The sequence below is a fragment of the Alternaria hordeiaustralica genome (genome assembly GCF_023758085.1).
Source record: "Alternaria hordeiaustralica strain BMP 2776 chromosome Unknown scaffold_16, whole genome shotgun sequence".
Lineage (NCBI taxonomy): Eukaryota > Fungi > Ascomycota > Dothideomycetes > Pleosporales > Pleosporaceae > Alternaria > Alternaria hordeiaustralica.
In genome coordinates this window covers 324083-340528 of record NW_026056788.1, presented here as the reverse complement: position 1 = coordinate 340528, position 16446 = coordinate 324083, and the positions used below count along the sequence as shown (strand labels likewise).

General features: G+C 53.5%; 6 protein-coding genes across 6 annotated transcripts; 3 read left to right on the top strand and 3 right to left on the bottom strand.

The window, feature by feature from the left end:
* Positions 1 to 404: 404 nt before the first annotated feature.
* J4E84_007399 (uncharacterized protein) lies at positions 405 to 3018 on the bottom strand (the record flags this gene model as incomplete). Its single annotated transcript, XM_049389983.1, has 5 exons — positions 405 to 2056; positions 2126 to 2171; positions 2218 to 2351; positions 2453 to 2911; positions 2961 to 3018. 5 exons carry the CDS (start codon positions 3016 to 3018, stop codon positions 405 to 407), a joined length of 2349 nt encoding a protein of 782 aa, XP_049242283.1.
* An 896-nt stretch (positions 3019 to 3914) lies between these two features.
* J4E84_007398 (uncharacterized protein) lies at positions 3915 to 4804 on the top strand (the record flags this gene model as incomplete). The annotated part of the gene is made up of 3 exons (XM_049389982.1): positions 3915 to 3954; positions 4007 to 4072; positions 4128 to 4804. 3 exons carry the CDS (start codon positions 3915 to 3917, stop codon positions 4802 to 4804), a joined length of 783 nt encoding a protein of 260 aa, XP_049242282.1.
* A 1417-nt stretch (positions 4805 to 6221) lies between these two features.
* Positions 6222 to 7154, bottom strand: J4E84_007397 (uncharacterized protein; the record flags this gene model as incomplete). Its single annotated transcript, XM_049389981.1, has 1 exon — positions 6222 to 7154. The coding sequence occupies one exon, from the start codon at positions 7152 to 7154 to the stop codon at positions 6222 to 6224; it is 933 nt and encodes a 310-aa protein (XP_049242281.1).
* A 3216-nt stretch (positions 7155 to 10370) lies between these two features.
* J4E84_007396 (uncharacterized protein) lies at positions 10371 to 10936 on the bottom strand (the record flags this gene model as incomplete). The annotated part of the gene is made up of 3 exons (XM_049389980.1): positions 10371 to 10697; positions 10751 to 10834; positions 10901 to 10936. The coding sequence occupies 3 exons, from the start codon at positions 10934 to 10936 to the stop codon at positions 10371 to 10373; spliced, it is 447 nt and encodes a 148-aa protein (XP_049242280.1).
* A 1342-nt stretch (positions 10937 to 12278) lies between these two features.
* J4E84_007395 (uncharacterized protein) lies at positions 12279 to 13120 on the top strand (the record flags this gene model as incomplete). The annotated part of the gene is made up of 5 exons (XM_049389979.1): positions 12279 to 12597; positions 12656 to 12673; positions 12731 to 12841; positions 12890 to 13008; positions 13064 to 13120. 5 exons carry the CDS (start codon positions 12279 to 12281, stop codon positions 13118 to 13120), a joined length of 624 nt encoding a protein of 207 aa, XP_049242279.1.
* Positions 13121 to 14108: 988 nt separating this feature from the next.
* KEX1 (Cell death protease) lies at positions 14109 to 16139 on the top strand (the record flags this gene model as incomplete). Its single annotated transcript, XM_049389978.1, has 3 exons — positions 14109 to 14275; positions 14334 to 14694; positions 14742 to 16139. 3 exons carry the CDS (start codon positions 14109 to 14111, stop codon positions 16137 to 16139), a joined length of 1926 nt encoding a protein of 641 aa, XP_049242278.1.
* Positions 16140 to 16446: the final 307 nt, after the last annotated feature.

The following is a 16446-nucleotide window of genomic DNA, read 5'->3' as shown; positions in this document are numbered from 1 at the left end:
GACAACATTTCGCTGCGATATGTCAGTCGGTTGAGGAGTGGACGAGCGACTTGATTGGCGGGAGCACACATCTCTCGTCGGAGGACAAGAGCAACGAGACGTACTTCAGGTTTGTATGCGAGGTGAAGAAGAAGAGCTGAACATGCTGGAGGACATTTGGGATGTTGATAGCTGCGGCAGGATGGCTGTGAAGATTGTTATAGCGAAATGGAGTTTTTAGTACAACCTTGGAATGCTTATCTCCGAGCACGTGACATATCAGCAAGCATGCCACCGGAGCCAGGTGCGCACGTACATTCGCAGTCCACCAAATGGTATCCGGCTCATCCACCCAACACAAACATGCACATGGGCTACCTACATAAATAGCACAGTAATCATTCTTCTCCTCCCACACCAACCCCTCACTTCCCCCTCCGCAACCCCCTCAAAGTCCCCGCAAACCTCCTCCGAGTCACATACACAAACCCCATAAACACCACCGCAAACACCACACTCCCCGCCTCCGTCCTCTGATTCATGCCCGCCTGCTTCTTCGCCTCCTCATAATACCCCTTCACCTTCTCCGTAACACCGTCATCCCTCTCCAGATCAGGCATAGCCATGACCTTAACCACCAACGCCGACCAGCCCGTGAAGTGCTGGGTACGCTGTCCAGCACCTTTAACAGGGTCGTATTGCTCCCAGATATAGCCTGTTTGGAGGTACGAATTGAACACGGTGTGGACGATGTTGCTGCGGAGTTCGATGTAGATCTCGCGGCAGCGTTGTTGTGAGGGCCCGGGAATTTGGGCGAGGTCGAGGAGGTTGGTGAGGAGGAGGTAGTTTATGTTTATCCAGATGGGCGAGCGCCAGTAGTTGTCGTCTTTGCCGTAGGCGTCGTCTTCGGGGCTTAGACTGCGGACGCCGAAGTCGGTCCAGAGGTGGGAGGGGTCGCGGAGGAGGGTTAGCATGGCGGGGAGATGTGGGTGTGAGGGGTCGGTGAAGCCGGTGAGGAGAGGGAAGATGGAGATGTAGCCTTTGTGGCAGACGTGCGTGTGGAGGTCGTTGCGGACTACGGCGTCGCAGTAGGTGTTTGGTTCTTTGGACCAGTGGATGGTGTCGATGTTGGTTTTGACGCCGCGGATGTGGTTTTGGTATGTGAGCGCGTCGTGGGCGTTTTCGGTGAAGAACGCGATGCGTTCCAGTGTTCGTGCCATGACGCCCACCCAGCACAAGGCGTCCAAATGCAACTCCGTGATGTCGGGAGGTTCCGCTCGAGGGTAATCGTCCAACCCGCTGGCAAAGTTCGTTCCTGGTGTTCGACCACGCCACCTGTAGCCTTCATTCAAATTGGCCGATGGAATTGAATGGGCCTCCACATCTCCCGATTGTGACCTCCGGAACCAGTCGTAGTGCTTCTTGAGGTACGGATACGTCTTCGTCACCAAAGCTTTCCCAGTCTCTGCTTTGGCGAGATACAGGGAGTCGTGACCATGATATTTTGTCGTGCCTTTCAGCATATCGATGAACTTTGAGATGACCAGAAACATCGTTGGCGGATTCGCAATGTGTGGAAATTGGGTGACGAACTCAGCAGGCGTTGCACCCTCGGCTTCCGCGCCTAGGATCTGCTCTCTTGCTATCCAGCCATCATCATCCATGAGGTTTAAGAGCCAGTCGCGTATCACCTCGAGAGCGAGATCAGCATCCCATTCAATGACAAGAAAGAGATGGAACCCCTCGTCCCACAGGAATCCTCTAGGAAATGCTGCACGAGATGGCGTATGAGTGAGGAGCTCATACGGGCCTTTCGTCTCCGGTGTTGTATGCTTCTTCGCATCGACCGACTTTTGCCAGAAGTTTGCAGTGGTCTCAGCGTATATGGCCTTCTTCGACGTGTCGACCTTTGCAGTGCCAGTAAAGTAGCCTAGTCCACCTAGCAGATTGGAGAAAGTATTCCGAGAGAAGGCGCGGTGCATGACGGTTGTGAAGGGAGTTTTCGGGGTGAACACTGCGTCGAAGTTCTTGGCGAAGGATGCGAGGGTTTCCTCTAGACTGGTGGTAAGACCGGCGGCTGGAAGGCATTAGCATATGTAGTTCATGGATGCACTTCTCCGTATAATTGGCGGAGGTGAGTACTCACAGGTCATGGCTCGTTTCGCAGTATCACTCGAGTACAGGATGTCGAACTGCTTGAGGTTAGTCGCAGTTTAAACATGTGATCGTGGTGCTGACCTCGAACTCCCCATGGCACACCATCTGCACTAACTGTAAATTGCCGTTGCCCGGAGCGTTGCGCAGTACGATATCATTTGGTCCTGGCTCGGTGCGGTCTTTCGTTTGGTCTTTCAGCGACTCCAAGAAGGTGGCTTCTTGCACATGCTCATCAGCTGGTTGTTCATGACACGATGGGGAGGTTCGAAGCACAGGTAGATGGGATTGAAGATATCATGGCATTCATTGTACTTACATTTACCCTGCCACAGCCTATCTTCCGTAACGTTCAGCGTCTTGATATACGCTATTTCACGTTTCTCATCTGCATTGATGGGCACAGGGATATGAATACCCGCATTACCCAACTTCGGATGCGCAATATTCATATTCACAGCTTGAACCGTCTTCTCATCGGCCTCAAACTGTTGACGCGCCTCGAGCTTGCAGTCGGCACAGGCTTCCATGGCCTCCATGCCAATGTAGAAGACCACGGTAGTCGTGAGATCTTTCGGCGCATCAGGCCTGGGCATGCCCTTGATGCGCAACCCCCAATTCCCCTGGCTCTGGCCTTCAGAGTGCTTTATGAACTCGGTTATGAGGTTTATCTTGTTTCCGACGTCTTCTATCATTTGTCGGCCGCCTTCTCGTGTATCGTATGAGATCCAGCCGTATTTGGCCATGCCGTCGCTCTGGTTCACGTCATGTCGGAGTGCTATAGAACTAGTTAGCGCTGTACGCATATCCTCAAAATGTCTACTTACTCGTCTCTACATCTTCCAGCTTCCCCCACATGACGCCCGCAATGAGACTTTTGGGCATGCGGGCGCGCAGCCCCAGATACAGATTCGGACGATAAGGGCCCCATAGCAGCGATTCGTTGCTAGTCGGTACCCTGTGGTCGGCGGCGGACGCGTGTGGGAGGAGCGTGAAGAGGAGCGCGAGGAGAGCTGGCGGGAGCATGATGACGTCTGGCGGGTGCGACGCGTTCTACGACGCGTTTGACCAATTGCTCTCAAGCTCTTCGGGACGACTGCGGTGGCGCGAGGCTTCGGGGCATATCTCTGCTACGTTGACTTAGCTCTTAGCTGACAGCGACAGCAATGCGCCGGCTATATCGGACATATTTGCCCAGCCAGAGCGGCCTTGGTTCCTGCTGCGTTGTGATTGGATGACGCGCTACGCCATGGCCAAAAGAACTCTACTTCCATCTTCAATCAGTCGTACGCGATAAGAATCACAATTCGCTTTACTCATCGTTCGAAAGATCTACATCCATAATTCGCCTACGATGTGGTTCGGGATAGATACAGCGACCGGTCGTTTCCATCTTATTACCTAGATGCCAACCTTGGAAGGCATTTGTCACCTCCCATGCCCAAGAAACTTCAACTTTTCTGGGGTGCATCTCGGAGCAATCCTAAGAAGGATGTATCACGGAACATGACACCAGTCTTGGCCTCAAGAGACAGCATAAGGCTGAACAGACAGCAAGGATACTGGCAGTTCCAACCCGCCAACCTCCCGCGCGACGTCAGCGGTCCACTCACGCCGCCGAGCCCCCACAATCTGCAAATGCGGATGAGCGAACTAAAAGCCAGCCATCCCGCCTTGGATGCTGGCGATCCCGATCGACTCCAGGATAGTAAGATATAAAGACTTTTACGCGATTATCAACACAAGACAGTTTTTCGGAGCCATTGCAACATTACATCAACATGGAAGAACAAGTGGAGCGCCTAGCAAACAAGGTCTGGGGTATGTGATATTACGAGCTAGAAATAAGAGACACGCATTGACGAGACTGCAGACCAATATCAAGATGTCCCTGCATCAAAGCGCTTGCTAATCGCCGTATCCGGTATCCCAGGGTCTGGTACGTACAGTACACGCACGAACCCCAACCCATCCAACCCGCTGACCACGACCAGGCAAAACAACACTAGCAGCCATCGTGTCAACCAAACTCAACGAGAAACATGCACAGCAATCCCCTGGTACCGCCAATAGCAACCCACTCTCAGCCTTCATACCAATGGACGGCTTCCACCTCTCGCGCCAACAACTCGACGCAATGCCCGATCCCGACAGCGCCCACGCGAGAAGAGGCGCGGCATTCACATTCGACGGCGACTCCTTCTACAGCCTGGTAAAGAAACTACGAGACCCCATATGCCCAGAGAGCTCCACACTCTACGCCCCCAGTTTCGACCACGCGCTCAAAGACCCGGTTGAGAACGACATCGCCATCGCGCCATCCGTTCGCATCGTCATTTTCGAAGGTAACTACTGTTCTTTGAACAAGGCGCCTTGGAACGAAGCTGCGAAGCTCATGGATGAGCTTTGGTTCGTGGATGTGGACTTTGATGTTGCGCGGAAGAGGTTGGTGCATCGCCATGTTAAGGCGGGGATTGCGAGGGACGAGGAGGAGGCGGGGAAGAGGGCGGATGAGAATGATCTTGTTAATGGGAGGGAGATTGTGGATTTGAGGCTTGAGGTTCATGAGTTGGTTAGGAGTGTGGAGGATGGGACGTGGGCGCCTGAACAGCAGGGTGTGGGGGATGGGGCGGATGAGGGGAGTAAAGGGGGGATGGCGGGACGGGTATGATGATTTGTTTGCTGATATTTAGCATTGGCAGTGGGTTGCCTGGCTTTCTTCGCTGTTTTCGGCCCCCAAGTATAGACGCTGCAATACCGCGCACTCATGATCTCTGCGTGGAAACCCTGATAGTCCTCAAGACTGTTCCCTTCTCATAGTAGGACGTGTCTCTCGTATCATCGCATTCGTGCACCTCCGCATCACTACCAACAATGCCCTTTGCCCACGCCTCCACCGTCGCTTTTTCCTCAAAAGGTTGATCCGAACTGTCCAATTCGCAGTGCTCGCACACGTTACTCTGAAGTTCAACAGTCAGGCCTCTGCAACACCCACGAAGTCCTTCTATCTTGCCATCTAGGCTCTTTCTTCGCTTTTCCCTTCTCTTCTTATTATGTGGGTCCGCTTCCGTACGCACATAACTGCACACCTGGCAGAAGAACGCCACTTCACAGACGAATTTAACGTCTTTGAGATCTGGTCGGAGTCGCTGCAGGTATCGCACAAACATGGTGTCGACCTCGTCCGGCGCAAACCACAGATCATTCGCGGCGCCTGTAGCCCCTTGCCAATTCAACGTGATTTTCCATGTCATTTCGACGTTCTTGATGCTGTTGTTGAAGAGAAGTGTGTTTTTATACTCGCTGCGGTCCACCGGGTTCGGTGGTGCACGATAACATGATTTCGCACTGAAAACTCTGCGGCGAACCTTTGGTGTTAGGCTTACTCTTCGTTTTGTTCTTCCATATTCTGTGGTTGGAACATATGTCTGCGTCCTGTAAAAGAGCTCAAGCGCTTCCCCAAGAATCGTTTTGCACGAGAGTAGCCACTCGGGAAGGCCCACGTAGTGGTCATCATGATATCTCGAGGGGTACTTTCGGTTTTTGGCATCGATGGCGAGGTTACGGTAATGAAAGGTAGTTTCATCGGAACCGAAGGCGTGCTCCCAGATCATGTCGCGCAATTCGCGGGGCAGGCGAGTGAAGAGTGGTGACTGCTCATTCTGAGTGGTGATGAGTCTTGATCGTTCAAGATCCTCTTTTGTGCTGCGTTGGCGGCGCTTACGGGGGACGTAGGGTCCGTCGTCGGATGAGTAGCGTTTTGCGTTGCGGAGATGCATGTTGAGAGGTGTTACTATCTGGCGAGAACCTGACAGGAATGTGTGAGACGACCTCGGGAGCGTACGCCGCGATGGGGGATTGTTGTAGAGAGAAGAAGACATGGCTTCACAAGTGGGATCGAGGTTTAAGTAGCCGTCGTATTGGTATAGAGCTAACTGGTTGTGGCTAGCGTCATATCCCCGTTGGAGACCGAGCCCCTGGAGGCGTTAATATGGACGACTGTATTGCCTGGAACTGCAGCAGGCGTCTGTCGACTATCGATACAGCCTCAGTGACTCCTTTGTGTCTGATCTAGGTACCATACACAGTTATGTGCTGTTCCTCGATGCGTTTTCTTCCACCTTCCGCGCAACGGTCGTCACATGTCGCACCCACACCAAGTCCGGCTGATGAGGCGTCCAGGGCTTCCAAACATCGAGACGACCCAGATCGTCCCAAGATGAAGCCCCACCCATACCGACAAGCCTCATTGCACACTTCTCCGCATCATCCATAATCATCAATGGCGTGCCACCCTTCTCAGGATCTGACCTAACCACGACAGTAATCTTGACTTTACGAAATCTCTCTCTCCAGTCTTCCTCCCACTGACGGGCGAGGTTGTGGGATTTGTAGTTCCTATAGTAGTACTCGGTTTCGACGTGGTACCAAATCATCTCCAAACGCGCATCCTCCAGAAGTAGGTTGTCCATCAGCTTGAGGAAACGAGCAGTCAAATCACAAAAGATATCCTTGTTCTCAAGCCAAAATTCCGGAGCGTGATATCCGGGGACCAGCTTGACAGTTCTTACGCCACCAGGAGTGAAGACCAGCGAGTTCGGTAGTCCAGGCAACTCATTCTCGGGGGATGTTGGTCGACCAAAGGGTTGGAAGGCGTAGGTGCGGGCGATCATGTCTAGGAGCTCGTAACAAATCTGCTGGCTAGACAGCGACCATAGTGGGAGACCTCGCTTAGTTCGTTTCAAGCGCCGGACGCCTAGGTAACCTTCGGTGTCCTGTGTTGCAACAATGATGAGCGTATCCACGCGGAATGTGAGATCCAGACCATCAAGTAGCTCCAAGTAGATCTGGTTTCGAATTTCGCGTGGGAGATTCAAGAGGGCGCTTCCTTCCTGACAAGGAATTTCCGAGACATTAGGACGAGCCTTTCGGGCTTTGGTCATCAGACGCTTCGAGGAGCGAGTGCCTTTTACCGGCGACGAGGCGCGTTTCTTGGGTGGTGCTTTCTTATCGGAGGCCATTTTGTCGTCTGGATGATATGCAGGCAGTAGGTTCGAGTGGCGAGGAGCGATTGTAGCAGCCAGGCCGAGCAATGAGTGAGCTATGAGGTCGAGTTGGGTGATGGGCGAGCGTCGATCGTTGACTGTCTGTCCTGCGTAGGTCAGAAGATCCAGAGGTACCGGATTTTATATGCGAAACCATCCGAATTCCAGCGCTAGAAATTCTCGTGATCGCGGGCACGGCCCTCTTCTGGTAATGAAGGAAAGCGCGACGAATGCTGCCTGGGTCACCCTCTTCGTGACCCGATTAAGAAGTCGCGAACACCGCGCATCTTACCAATTCTCCTGGCTTCCTCAAATCAACTCATTGCCAACTCAGAACCCACAATGAACTCAACATGCACAAACCGCGCCAGCATCGAGGACACCTCAAACCTCGACCACCTCGAAACATCCAAGTCCACCGCGGCGGCTAAATCAGCCCTCATCTCATCACATAACCTCCTTCTCGACCTCCCAGCGGAGCTTCGAGAACAGATTTACACCTACGTATTCGGCGCTTCCCCCCGCGCATCTACCGCCAGCAAAGAGACCTGCGTCCAGGCTTCAGTGCGCGACTTCGATACTCCTTCCCGCTACTATCCCGGATATGCAATCATCGGTCTACCCAAATGGTTGCTAGCCAACAAACAGATCCACGCCGAAGCCATGGCTGTATTCCGCCGATGGCGTACGTTCGTGTTCGATGACCCGAGACCTGTGATGGAAGATTTAACTTTGTTGGACGAATCGCGGGCACTACCTGCTTTCAACAGTCTGACTTATGGCGGCAGCGGCAATGTTGATAGCATTGTGTTCCAACCTGGCCGCACTGTGCGGTTTAAACTGCACTGGCCTGTTCGTCCCAAGTACACGCGACGCGAAATCGCACGTTTTCTCGAGAAAGCGAAAGAGGATGACACCGAATTTCTCGATTGTATCTATCATGGACTTGGAGAGAACGCGTGTTTGGACCTATACTGGGATCGTATGTGGTGTCGAAGCCACTATTACGGTGCGGAGTGGCTGGAGGGCGAAGAAGAGTTGATGGATTGTTTTGATGAGAGGTGGAGTGGGCGGTTCCGTAAGGTTTGCGTCCATGTTACGTATGGAGGAGCGGAGTGGACCTTTGCGCAAAAGATGATGAAGACTGCTAGGAGATGCTCGCGGCGACTCGTGGGTATCACTGCAGGAAAGGACGCAGGTGTGCGTTGGACTAGGAAGGAGGTGAGACCGGCGGTTAGTCCCATCCACCTCAGCGATTGGGAGTCGACATTGGTGATCGAGCGGAAGATTTGAGGTGCTGGCTTGACTGGGCGAGATGTTAGTTTGAAGGCTTTGGTGGCCGGCACGAGAACTTACTCCCGAAGTTTGTATATTTCGTGAACGATCTCCCTCATCCAGCTGATCTTTCAACCGTAACATACCTCTTGATGCGGCCGTAACCAAACGGCCTATCGCCAAGATTCCTCACCTCTTCCCTCCATCTCACGCTCGACCCATCCTCGACCGTCTCTCCGTCTCCATCACACCCCCCGCCTCCCCTAGCAACTAGTCTCTTCGCCGCCCGTTCCCCCAATCCTGCCACTATCTCTTTCGCCATCGACTCATCCACCCTACTATCCACTCTAATCCGCACACGTTCCAACCTGCCCACCCAGCGCTCCAACGCCTCATTCCTAAGAACGACTTCATCACCCGACAAGAGGCCAGAAACGTTGTAAGTCCAGTGCATGTGCAGCTCTTTGACAGCTGTACCAGCCTGGTGCAGGACGTTCAACATCTCCTCATCAAAAGGCCCAAGTTTAACCACCACCGTCCTCTGCCGCTGCTCCCTGCGCGCTCCCGATATAGCCATCTGTCCGTCCAGTGTAGGGTCTACATGCCACCGCGCAAGCCCTAATTCAGTCGTGACTTCGGTATTCGAATGTTGTGCTAGCTCGTCCGGGTGCGCGTCTTTGAAATAGCTTAACGACCTTACATTGAAAACTACTGTCTTGACAGCCGCAAAGACGAGCCTGTTCAACACGTCATCCGCGGATAGTTCCCTGAGACGTGAATTCCGGGCGAGGCCGAGGGCGGGGTGATATGAGGTGAATGCGTACTCTCTTGACAGTACGTTCATGCCTTCTCTCAAAATTTGTGTGCATGTCATCAACCAGATCGGCAGGCCCTTTTTTCGGGGTTGTGATATGGCGTTACCTTTGTGCACGGTTGTCTTGGGGATCGCGTAGAAGGACTGAATGCGAGGAGTGCTTGTGAGTGAGGCTTCGATTGTGAGCGAGTTATATGAGAAGGTGTAGATGAAGTTGCGTAATTCGGCGGGCAGGTTGAAGAAGAAACATGGTGTTGGTGAGGTGCTTGGAGAGCTGTGGGCGATATGTATTGCCGTGTTTGTAGTTTTGTTTAGCATGCTCAGGAACTGCCCTCAATCTGGGCCAGGATAGGCGCGGCCTGGTAGTAGTAGTGTTGCTGAGGGATGCGGCTGCTGTGGGACAGCGGCTTGTGACTAATTCTGGAAGTAAGAAGGGTTAAGTAGAAAAAGTACGTCGGGGCTTAGAAGAAGTAGCTTGTGAGATGCTGAGAAGCTTTCGTTGTAGGTGCGCATGCTGAGGTATCTTGATGGGGCAGGCATCAGCGAGTCACGTGCTCCAACATCCACTAGCGCATCTTTCTTCCAGACACGCGCAAGTCATCACCATGTAATTACACAGCCAAAACTGAGTTTTCCAGTAATCATATTGCTACGATAATCTTCTACTCAAACAAGCATACACGCTCGCGGCCGTGAAAGTCCCAAGTCCAGCAGTTATGCAAGAGCACCCGGAACATGCTCCGGTCTCTGCAAAACCCACTCATCCCCTATCAAACATACTACACAAAGAAGTGAAGAACGTGCCTGTGCTCTCCAACTTCATATGCAAAGGGAAAAAAATGTTTAGCCATGAGGCGTTGTGAGTGCCGATGCAAAAAGGTGCTCGGCCGGCCATGTGATGGGGAAAGCTCGCTTCATCCGGGAACGCCGCATCCGACTCCGTAAATGACGATGAGAACCGGGTTCAGGCCGTTCGAAAAAGGGTGGGTGCGTATGTATACATTTTGGGCACCCGTCATCCAAGGTTGCGCCAAATGAGTGCAGCAAAAGGAAGGCAAAGGGGGAGCGCGCAAAAGTGCTAGCGACAAACGGGTGTATGCCGTCTATGCCTTGACTGCGCCGCCCTCCTCGACGTTCTCGTTGTTCTCAAAGTCTGACGCGGAGGTCTCGCGGTTCAGGCTCGTCTCGCGGTGCAGGAAGGTGTGTTCCTTGACGGGGCTGCCTGCCAACTCGCCTTGACCGTTGGCGGTGACGCTGTCTCTGTGGCCGTTGCCATTGCCGTTGCCGTTCTGGCCGGTGGGCGTGGGCGGGGCGATGTGTGGGATCTTTTCGGGGTTGGGGTGCTCGCGGCCGACTTGGGTGACGCCGACGTCACCAGCTTTGCCGGCCTTGGAGAGGGCGTAGTCGCCGCTGTCGAAGTACTTGCGCTCCTGTGACTAGTTTAGCAGGGACGCGGATGCGAATGTTTCGCAGGGTCTCGTACCTTCAGCTTGTTCTGGAGCAAGTCCTTCTTATTGGGCAGCTTGCCGTAGAGACGGAAGAGCTTGGCCTCCTGCTCCGACATTTTCTAAATTGCTGTTAGCTAGACATATTCCCAGAGGGCGCGCATGGCTTCTGTGCGGCTATGACGTACGCTGACATCGACCTTGTTCTGCTGGTGCGGGTTCATGGTTGCGGTGGTGGTGATTGTGGTGTTGCGGATCGCAAGTGACGTTCGTCAGAGGGGCAGCTGCTCGCGAAGGGCGCAGAGTGTCTGTCGAGGGGATTCTTTGTTGGAAGGTCGACACAGAAAAGGGTCAAGGGTCGCAATTTGTTTAAAAGTTGCTGTCGTTGGCTCGCGCTGACCACTTTGGGCGAGTACCGTTACCCGTTATGTGACAGGGACAGGGTGAATAGATGTGATTGATCCGGCTTCCAGCGCTGACGATTGGGTGCCGACAAAGCTCGGGCGTGTGTCTTTGCTGCTGCCTGACAACACAACAACGTCGACGTGTTATGACTCGCTTGGCTTGTGGTTCTGGTGCTGTTGAAGCGACGATGTTTGGGTGGGAGTGGGAGGAGTGCCCCTCTATCCAGCTCGACTATGCGATAAGCCTGGATCGCCCGAGGTTCCAGCTGCTCGGAATGCTGCACGAGATCAATCAAGCAACAAAGCAAAAAACAAAAAAGGTGATGCTGAGAGCTGCGGAAGGTCCAGTGCGCTCAGTAGAGGCAGGATGTGAACAGTTTGGGTGATGTAATAGACTTGGGTGTTGCTGTCTCTTCAATTGCTTCGCTCGAGGTTGTCACTCAAGGAGGGGCAGATGCAGCACATATGTAGGCGACGAGTGGGCCGACGTGAACAATCCCCAGAACGTGGCTTACTTAACGGATGAATTGACGCAACTCGCACAAAGACACCAAGGCAAAGCAGCCGTTTCCGCGAAAGTGTAACCAACCGGCCCTTACGCGCGTTGGTCGGATGCACGCTGCACGCTGGATTGCCGTAGACCTTACCAGACGCGGCACCTTCACAACGTCACGCGTGCACACCATTGGCCTCTGAGCCCACCTTGATCGCCAGGGCCCAGCTCGAAAGAGCTTGCCGTGTCGGTATTTTGTGCCATTGGAGTTTGGGCGCGGCGACGTCACATGGAACACTGCTTGGACTGAATCACGATGCACTTTTTTTATCTTGCAACTACGAAAGCATGCTTCCCCGCTTACCACGATAGACGGTCGCTTAAGTGTGATAGGCTGCTTCGATGCGCTAGTTCTAGACTTTATCAAACCCTGAAGGTCAGCCATGCTCCCCACCACCACCTACTTTGATTAGCGAGATACTACTGCAGGGCTTCAAGGTTCTCACCATCGATCCAGAACACAGGAAGCAAGACACGACATCGAGCCTGAACACATCTTACAGAGCCCCGCCTGTTGAGTAATTCGCTCAACCACTGCAGTAAACTATCACGCCAAAAAATACACAAGACCGGGAGCGCATCCCACCTCCAATCACAGAGATCCCGAAAATGGCTGGCACCGGCAAGACCTTTGTGGTGGAACATCTGGACCCTGAGCTCGAGGAATGGTCATCCCTTGAGTACTCCAGTATCGCGGCGGAGTCACATGCATCCGGCGCACAGTTCTTGCTGTCTTCAGTGCCGGCTTCGTTGAAGCTACCCGCCAACCTACAGGGCGCGAAGGGACTCAATGTCGAGACAAGAGGTATTGAAGAAATCTATGCCGACAAGAAAGACAAGGTGTGCCTGCTGGATCCTGCCGCAGCCAAAGACTTGAGCCCGGAGGATGGCGAGACTTTTGACATTTTCTTGTTCGGCGGTATACTTGGTAAGCATCCGCACTTATCCAGAGAAGAAATGTGATGGAAGAGCTGATTCTTGATTAGGAGACGACCCACCAAGAGGTGTGTATTACTGTCACCATTCTTCCAAATGTGCACAGTTGACTGATTGACTCATAGACCGTACTTCGGAGCTGCGCAAGAAAGGATATCAAGGACGTCGCCTGGGACCAGTACAGATGACGACTGACACAGCAGTACGTGTCACGAGGATTTGCGTGCAAGACAAGGGTATGCCAAACAGTTCAGACGCTGATGCATGTTGCTGACGAGGCGCAGTACCCGTCGACAAGATCCCGTACATCGACCATCCTGATCTCAAGATCAACAAGAACGAGAGCACGCAGATGCCGTTCCGCTACGTCAAGGACGACAATGGCGAACCTATCATGCCCAAAGTAAGCGTACTCGACGTTGCCATGCCTCCATACGCGATATTAATCGGATGCACAGGGAATGCGTGAGCTGATCGTCAAAGACTCAGCCAAGAGCCTGAACGATCTCTTCTGAACACGGGCTGCCTTCGCATCTCGGGCGCGCATCTTCGCGTACCAACAGCACGGAAGATGAGCATGCGCCACTGTGGCACACAGTCATCAACGATCATTGACATGTACCCCTTGCGGGAATTCCAAAAAAGCATTTCGAGGATTAGAAAGAGGTCCGCGGTGTAGTACTAGGCGGGACTCTAGCTCTCTGTCGGGGCATCGACCAGACGGACCGAATCGGATGCTGTGGTGCTCTAGAACGTCTTTCACGTTGGCGCGGAATGACGGCATAACGAGTTGGTGCTAGAGGGATAGTAGTCTACGTAGTCCAAAGAGTTATTGTCAGCCCGGCGAACCTTGGGATGTGAGATTGACAACTGCATGCGAACATCGGCGGCCAGGGACGCGTGTACATTTTATTTGGGGTTCGCATTCGGAAGATTTGCGGCCTGAGGACGGAGCTGACACATGTGTGAAGCATGAGTGAACGCTGCATCGTGTCAGCCCTGGAGATGCTGGGGCGCGATGCGCGTTCTCGAGACGCGGAGATGGCAGTAGCCGGAATGGGCACTGTGGCGTGTGATTGGCCGTGGGACGAAGCTTGGACGGTACCCCAAAGATGTACCTCAACAGGCATCTCGCTATAATATTGATATCAGTTAACTTTCTTCGCTCGTTCTCGACTGTTGAATGAACAAGACCATTCGCTGAAATTGCCATTCCCCTTGTGGATCGCTCGCGTGTCTTGCGTCTCACGATCTACATTGACAGGCCCCTGTTCTGGATCCCAACTCGGACTCGTCAGCCGCCGCCGCAGTAGCCACCTAAGCTGTACTCTGGAGTCCGATCTTCTCGCATCTCAGCGCCTATACCCTACACTGTGCCAGGCTGCGCATTCACCTATCACTACTCTGTCTGCACTCGCTGTGCCCTATTTCCCTTCACTTCCCATGATATAGCGACTGCGCACCGCAACCTCCGCGGCCTCAACTCCGAAACGCGGCCTCACTATGGCCTCCTCACATTTTCCGCTGCGATGGCGGACGGCGCTCCTGGGTGGCCTCCTGGCGACGGTATCATGGCTACCGAGCATAATGGCGCAGGAGAAGACGCAGGCCGACTACTTCATACACGACCTGCCCGGTGCGCCAAAGCCGCTGCTTAAGATGCACGCAGGGTAAGCAGACTGGGAGAGGCATGCGCACACATATGGCAATACTAACTCCATCAAATAGGCACATCGAAGTCGACGCAGAGAACAACGGCAACCTCTTCTTCTGGCACTACGAGAACCGCCACATCGCAGACAAGCAGCGCACTGTATTATGGCTGAACGGCGGACCGGGCTGCTCCTCGATGGACGGCGCCATGATGGAAGTCGGCCCATACAGAGTGCGCGAAGGCGGCAATCTCGAATACAACAACGGCTCATGGGACGAGTTCGCGAACTTGCTCTTCGTGGATCAGCCCGTCGGCACTGGCTTCAGCTACGTCAACACCAACAGCTATCTCACGGAACTCGACCAAATGGCCGACCACATGATTATATTCTTGGAGAAGTGGTTTGCGCTATTTCCCGAATACGAGCATGACGATGTGAGTGGCTTGACTAAGTGGACCCGCGGGATACTGACATATGGTAGTTCTACATTGCCGGTGAATCGTACGCTGGACAACACATTCCCTACATCGCTCGCGCTATCCTCAAACGAAACAAAGAAAACCTCTCCAAAACACCATGGGCACTCAAGGGTCTCATGATCGGAAACGGATGGATATCACCAGTCGATCAGTATCTTGCCTATATACCCTTTGCCTACCAGAATGGACTCATGCGGGCTGACACCGACTCGGCAAGACGCGTCGAAGAGCAACAGAGGATATGTGTCAAAAAACTCGAAGAAGGCGGCATGAACACCGTCGACACAAGCGAGTGCGAGCAAATCATGGTCAGGATTCTAGAAGAGACCAAGAACAAGAAAGCCGACACGATGAACCAGTGTCTTAACATGTACGACATCCGTCTCCGTGACGACTCATCTTGTGGAATGAACTGGCCCCCGGATCTTGCGCAGGTCACTCCCTACCTCCGCCGCCCAGACGTCATTCAGGCTCTTCACATCAACCCCGACAAGAAGACTGGCTGGCAGGAGTGCAACGGGGCTGTTTCTGGCCATTTCCGTGCCAGGAAGAGCGAGCCTGCTGTCAAGTTCCTACCCGAACTCATCGAGCAGGTTCCAACTCTGCTGTTCTCTGGTGACAAGGACTTCATCTGTAACCACGTCGGCACAGAGGCCATGATTGGCAACATGAAGTGGAACGGCGGAAAGGGTTTCGAAGCATCCCCAGGTGTGCAGAACGCAAAGCAAGACTGGATGTTCGAAGGCGAGGCCGCTGGAACATGGCAGGAGGCGCGTAACCTCACATATGTTGTCTTCTACAACTCCAGCCACATGGTTCCTTTCGATTACCCCAGACGCACTCGGGACATGCTCGATCGCTTCATGGGCGTAAACATCGAGGCGATTGGTGGTGCTCCTGCCGACAGCCTCATTGATGGCGAGAAGGGCCCGCTGACCAGCGTTGGCGACCACCCCAACTCAACGCAAGCCGAAGAAGATAAGACCAAGGAGCTCAAGGCCGCAGAGTGGAAGGCCTACGCTCGCTCCGGCCAGGTCGCACTCGTCGTTGTCGTCATCGTCGCCTGCCTCTGCGGCTTCTTGTGGTGGCGCAGCAGGCGCACAACCAGCGCATACAAGAGCACCGACAATGACGAAGGACGCGAGTCTCTTCTCACCGGTATGGGCCTCGACAACTTCCGCAGAAAAGAACGCAGACAGGATCTTGAAGCTGCCGACTTCGACGAACGGGAGCTCGATGATCTCGATGATGTGCCAAAGAAGCCGGGTAATGGCTATGCGAGCGTGGGCACGGAGAAGGGTCGGGAGTCGCACAATGACTCTACGTTCTCTCTGGGTGTTGACAGTGACGATGAGGAGGCTAGCTCGAGCGATCGGGGCAGGAGAAAGGAAGCTTCGTGATAGATTGGGATGTTTGTAACGGCGCTTCACAAATATTAAAGGATAGGATTATAGCATTGCAGGCGTATTAGGATGCCAATTTACATGACTTTGCCTTGCCAGCATATACTTGGTATATGATGGTTGGATCATGGTGACGCGCATAACTAGTTATTGCCCCATCCCACGTGGACTTGCATATACTGAGTATATGGAGGCCTCCATTGATTTGGGTATGTGGAGACTTAGGCGGCTGAAGCCTGGTTGATGTTTGCTAGTGCTGCACTCGGGGGTGGGTCTGGTCGATGCTGCCTTGAGAGCACGTGAG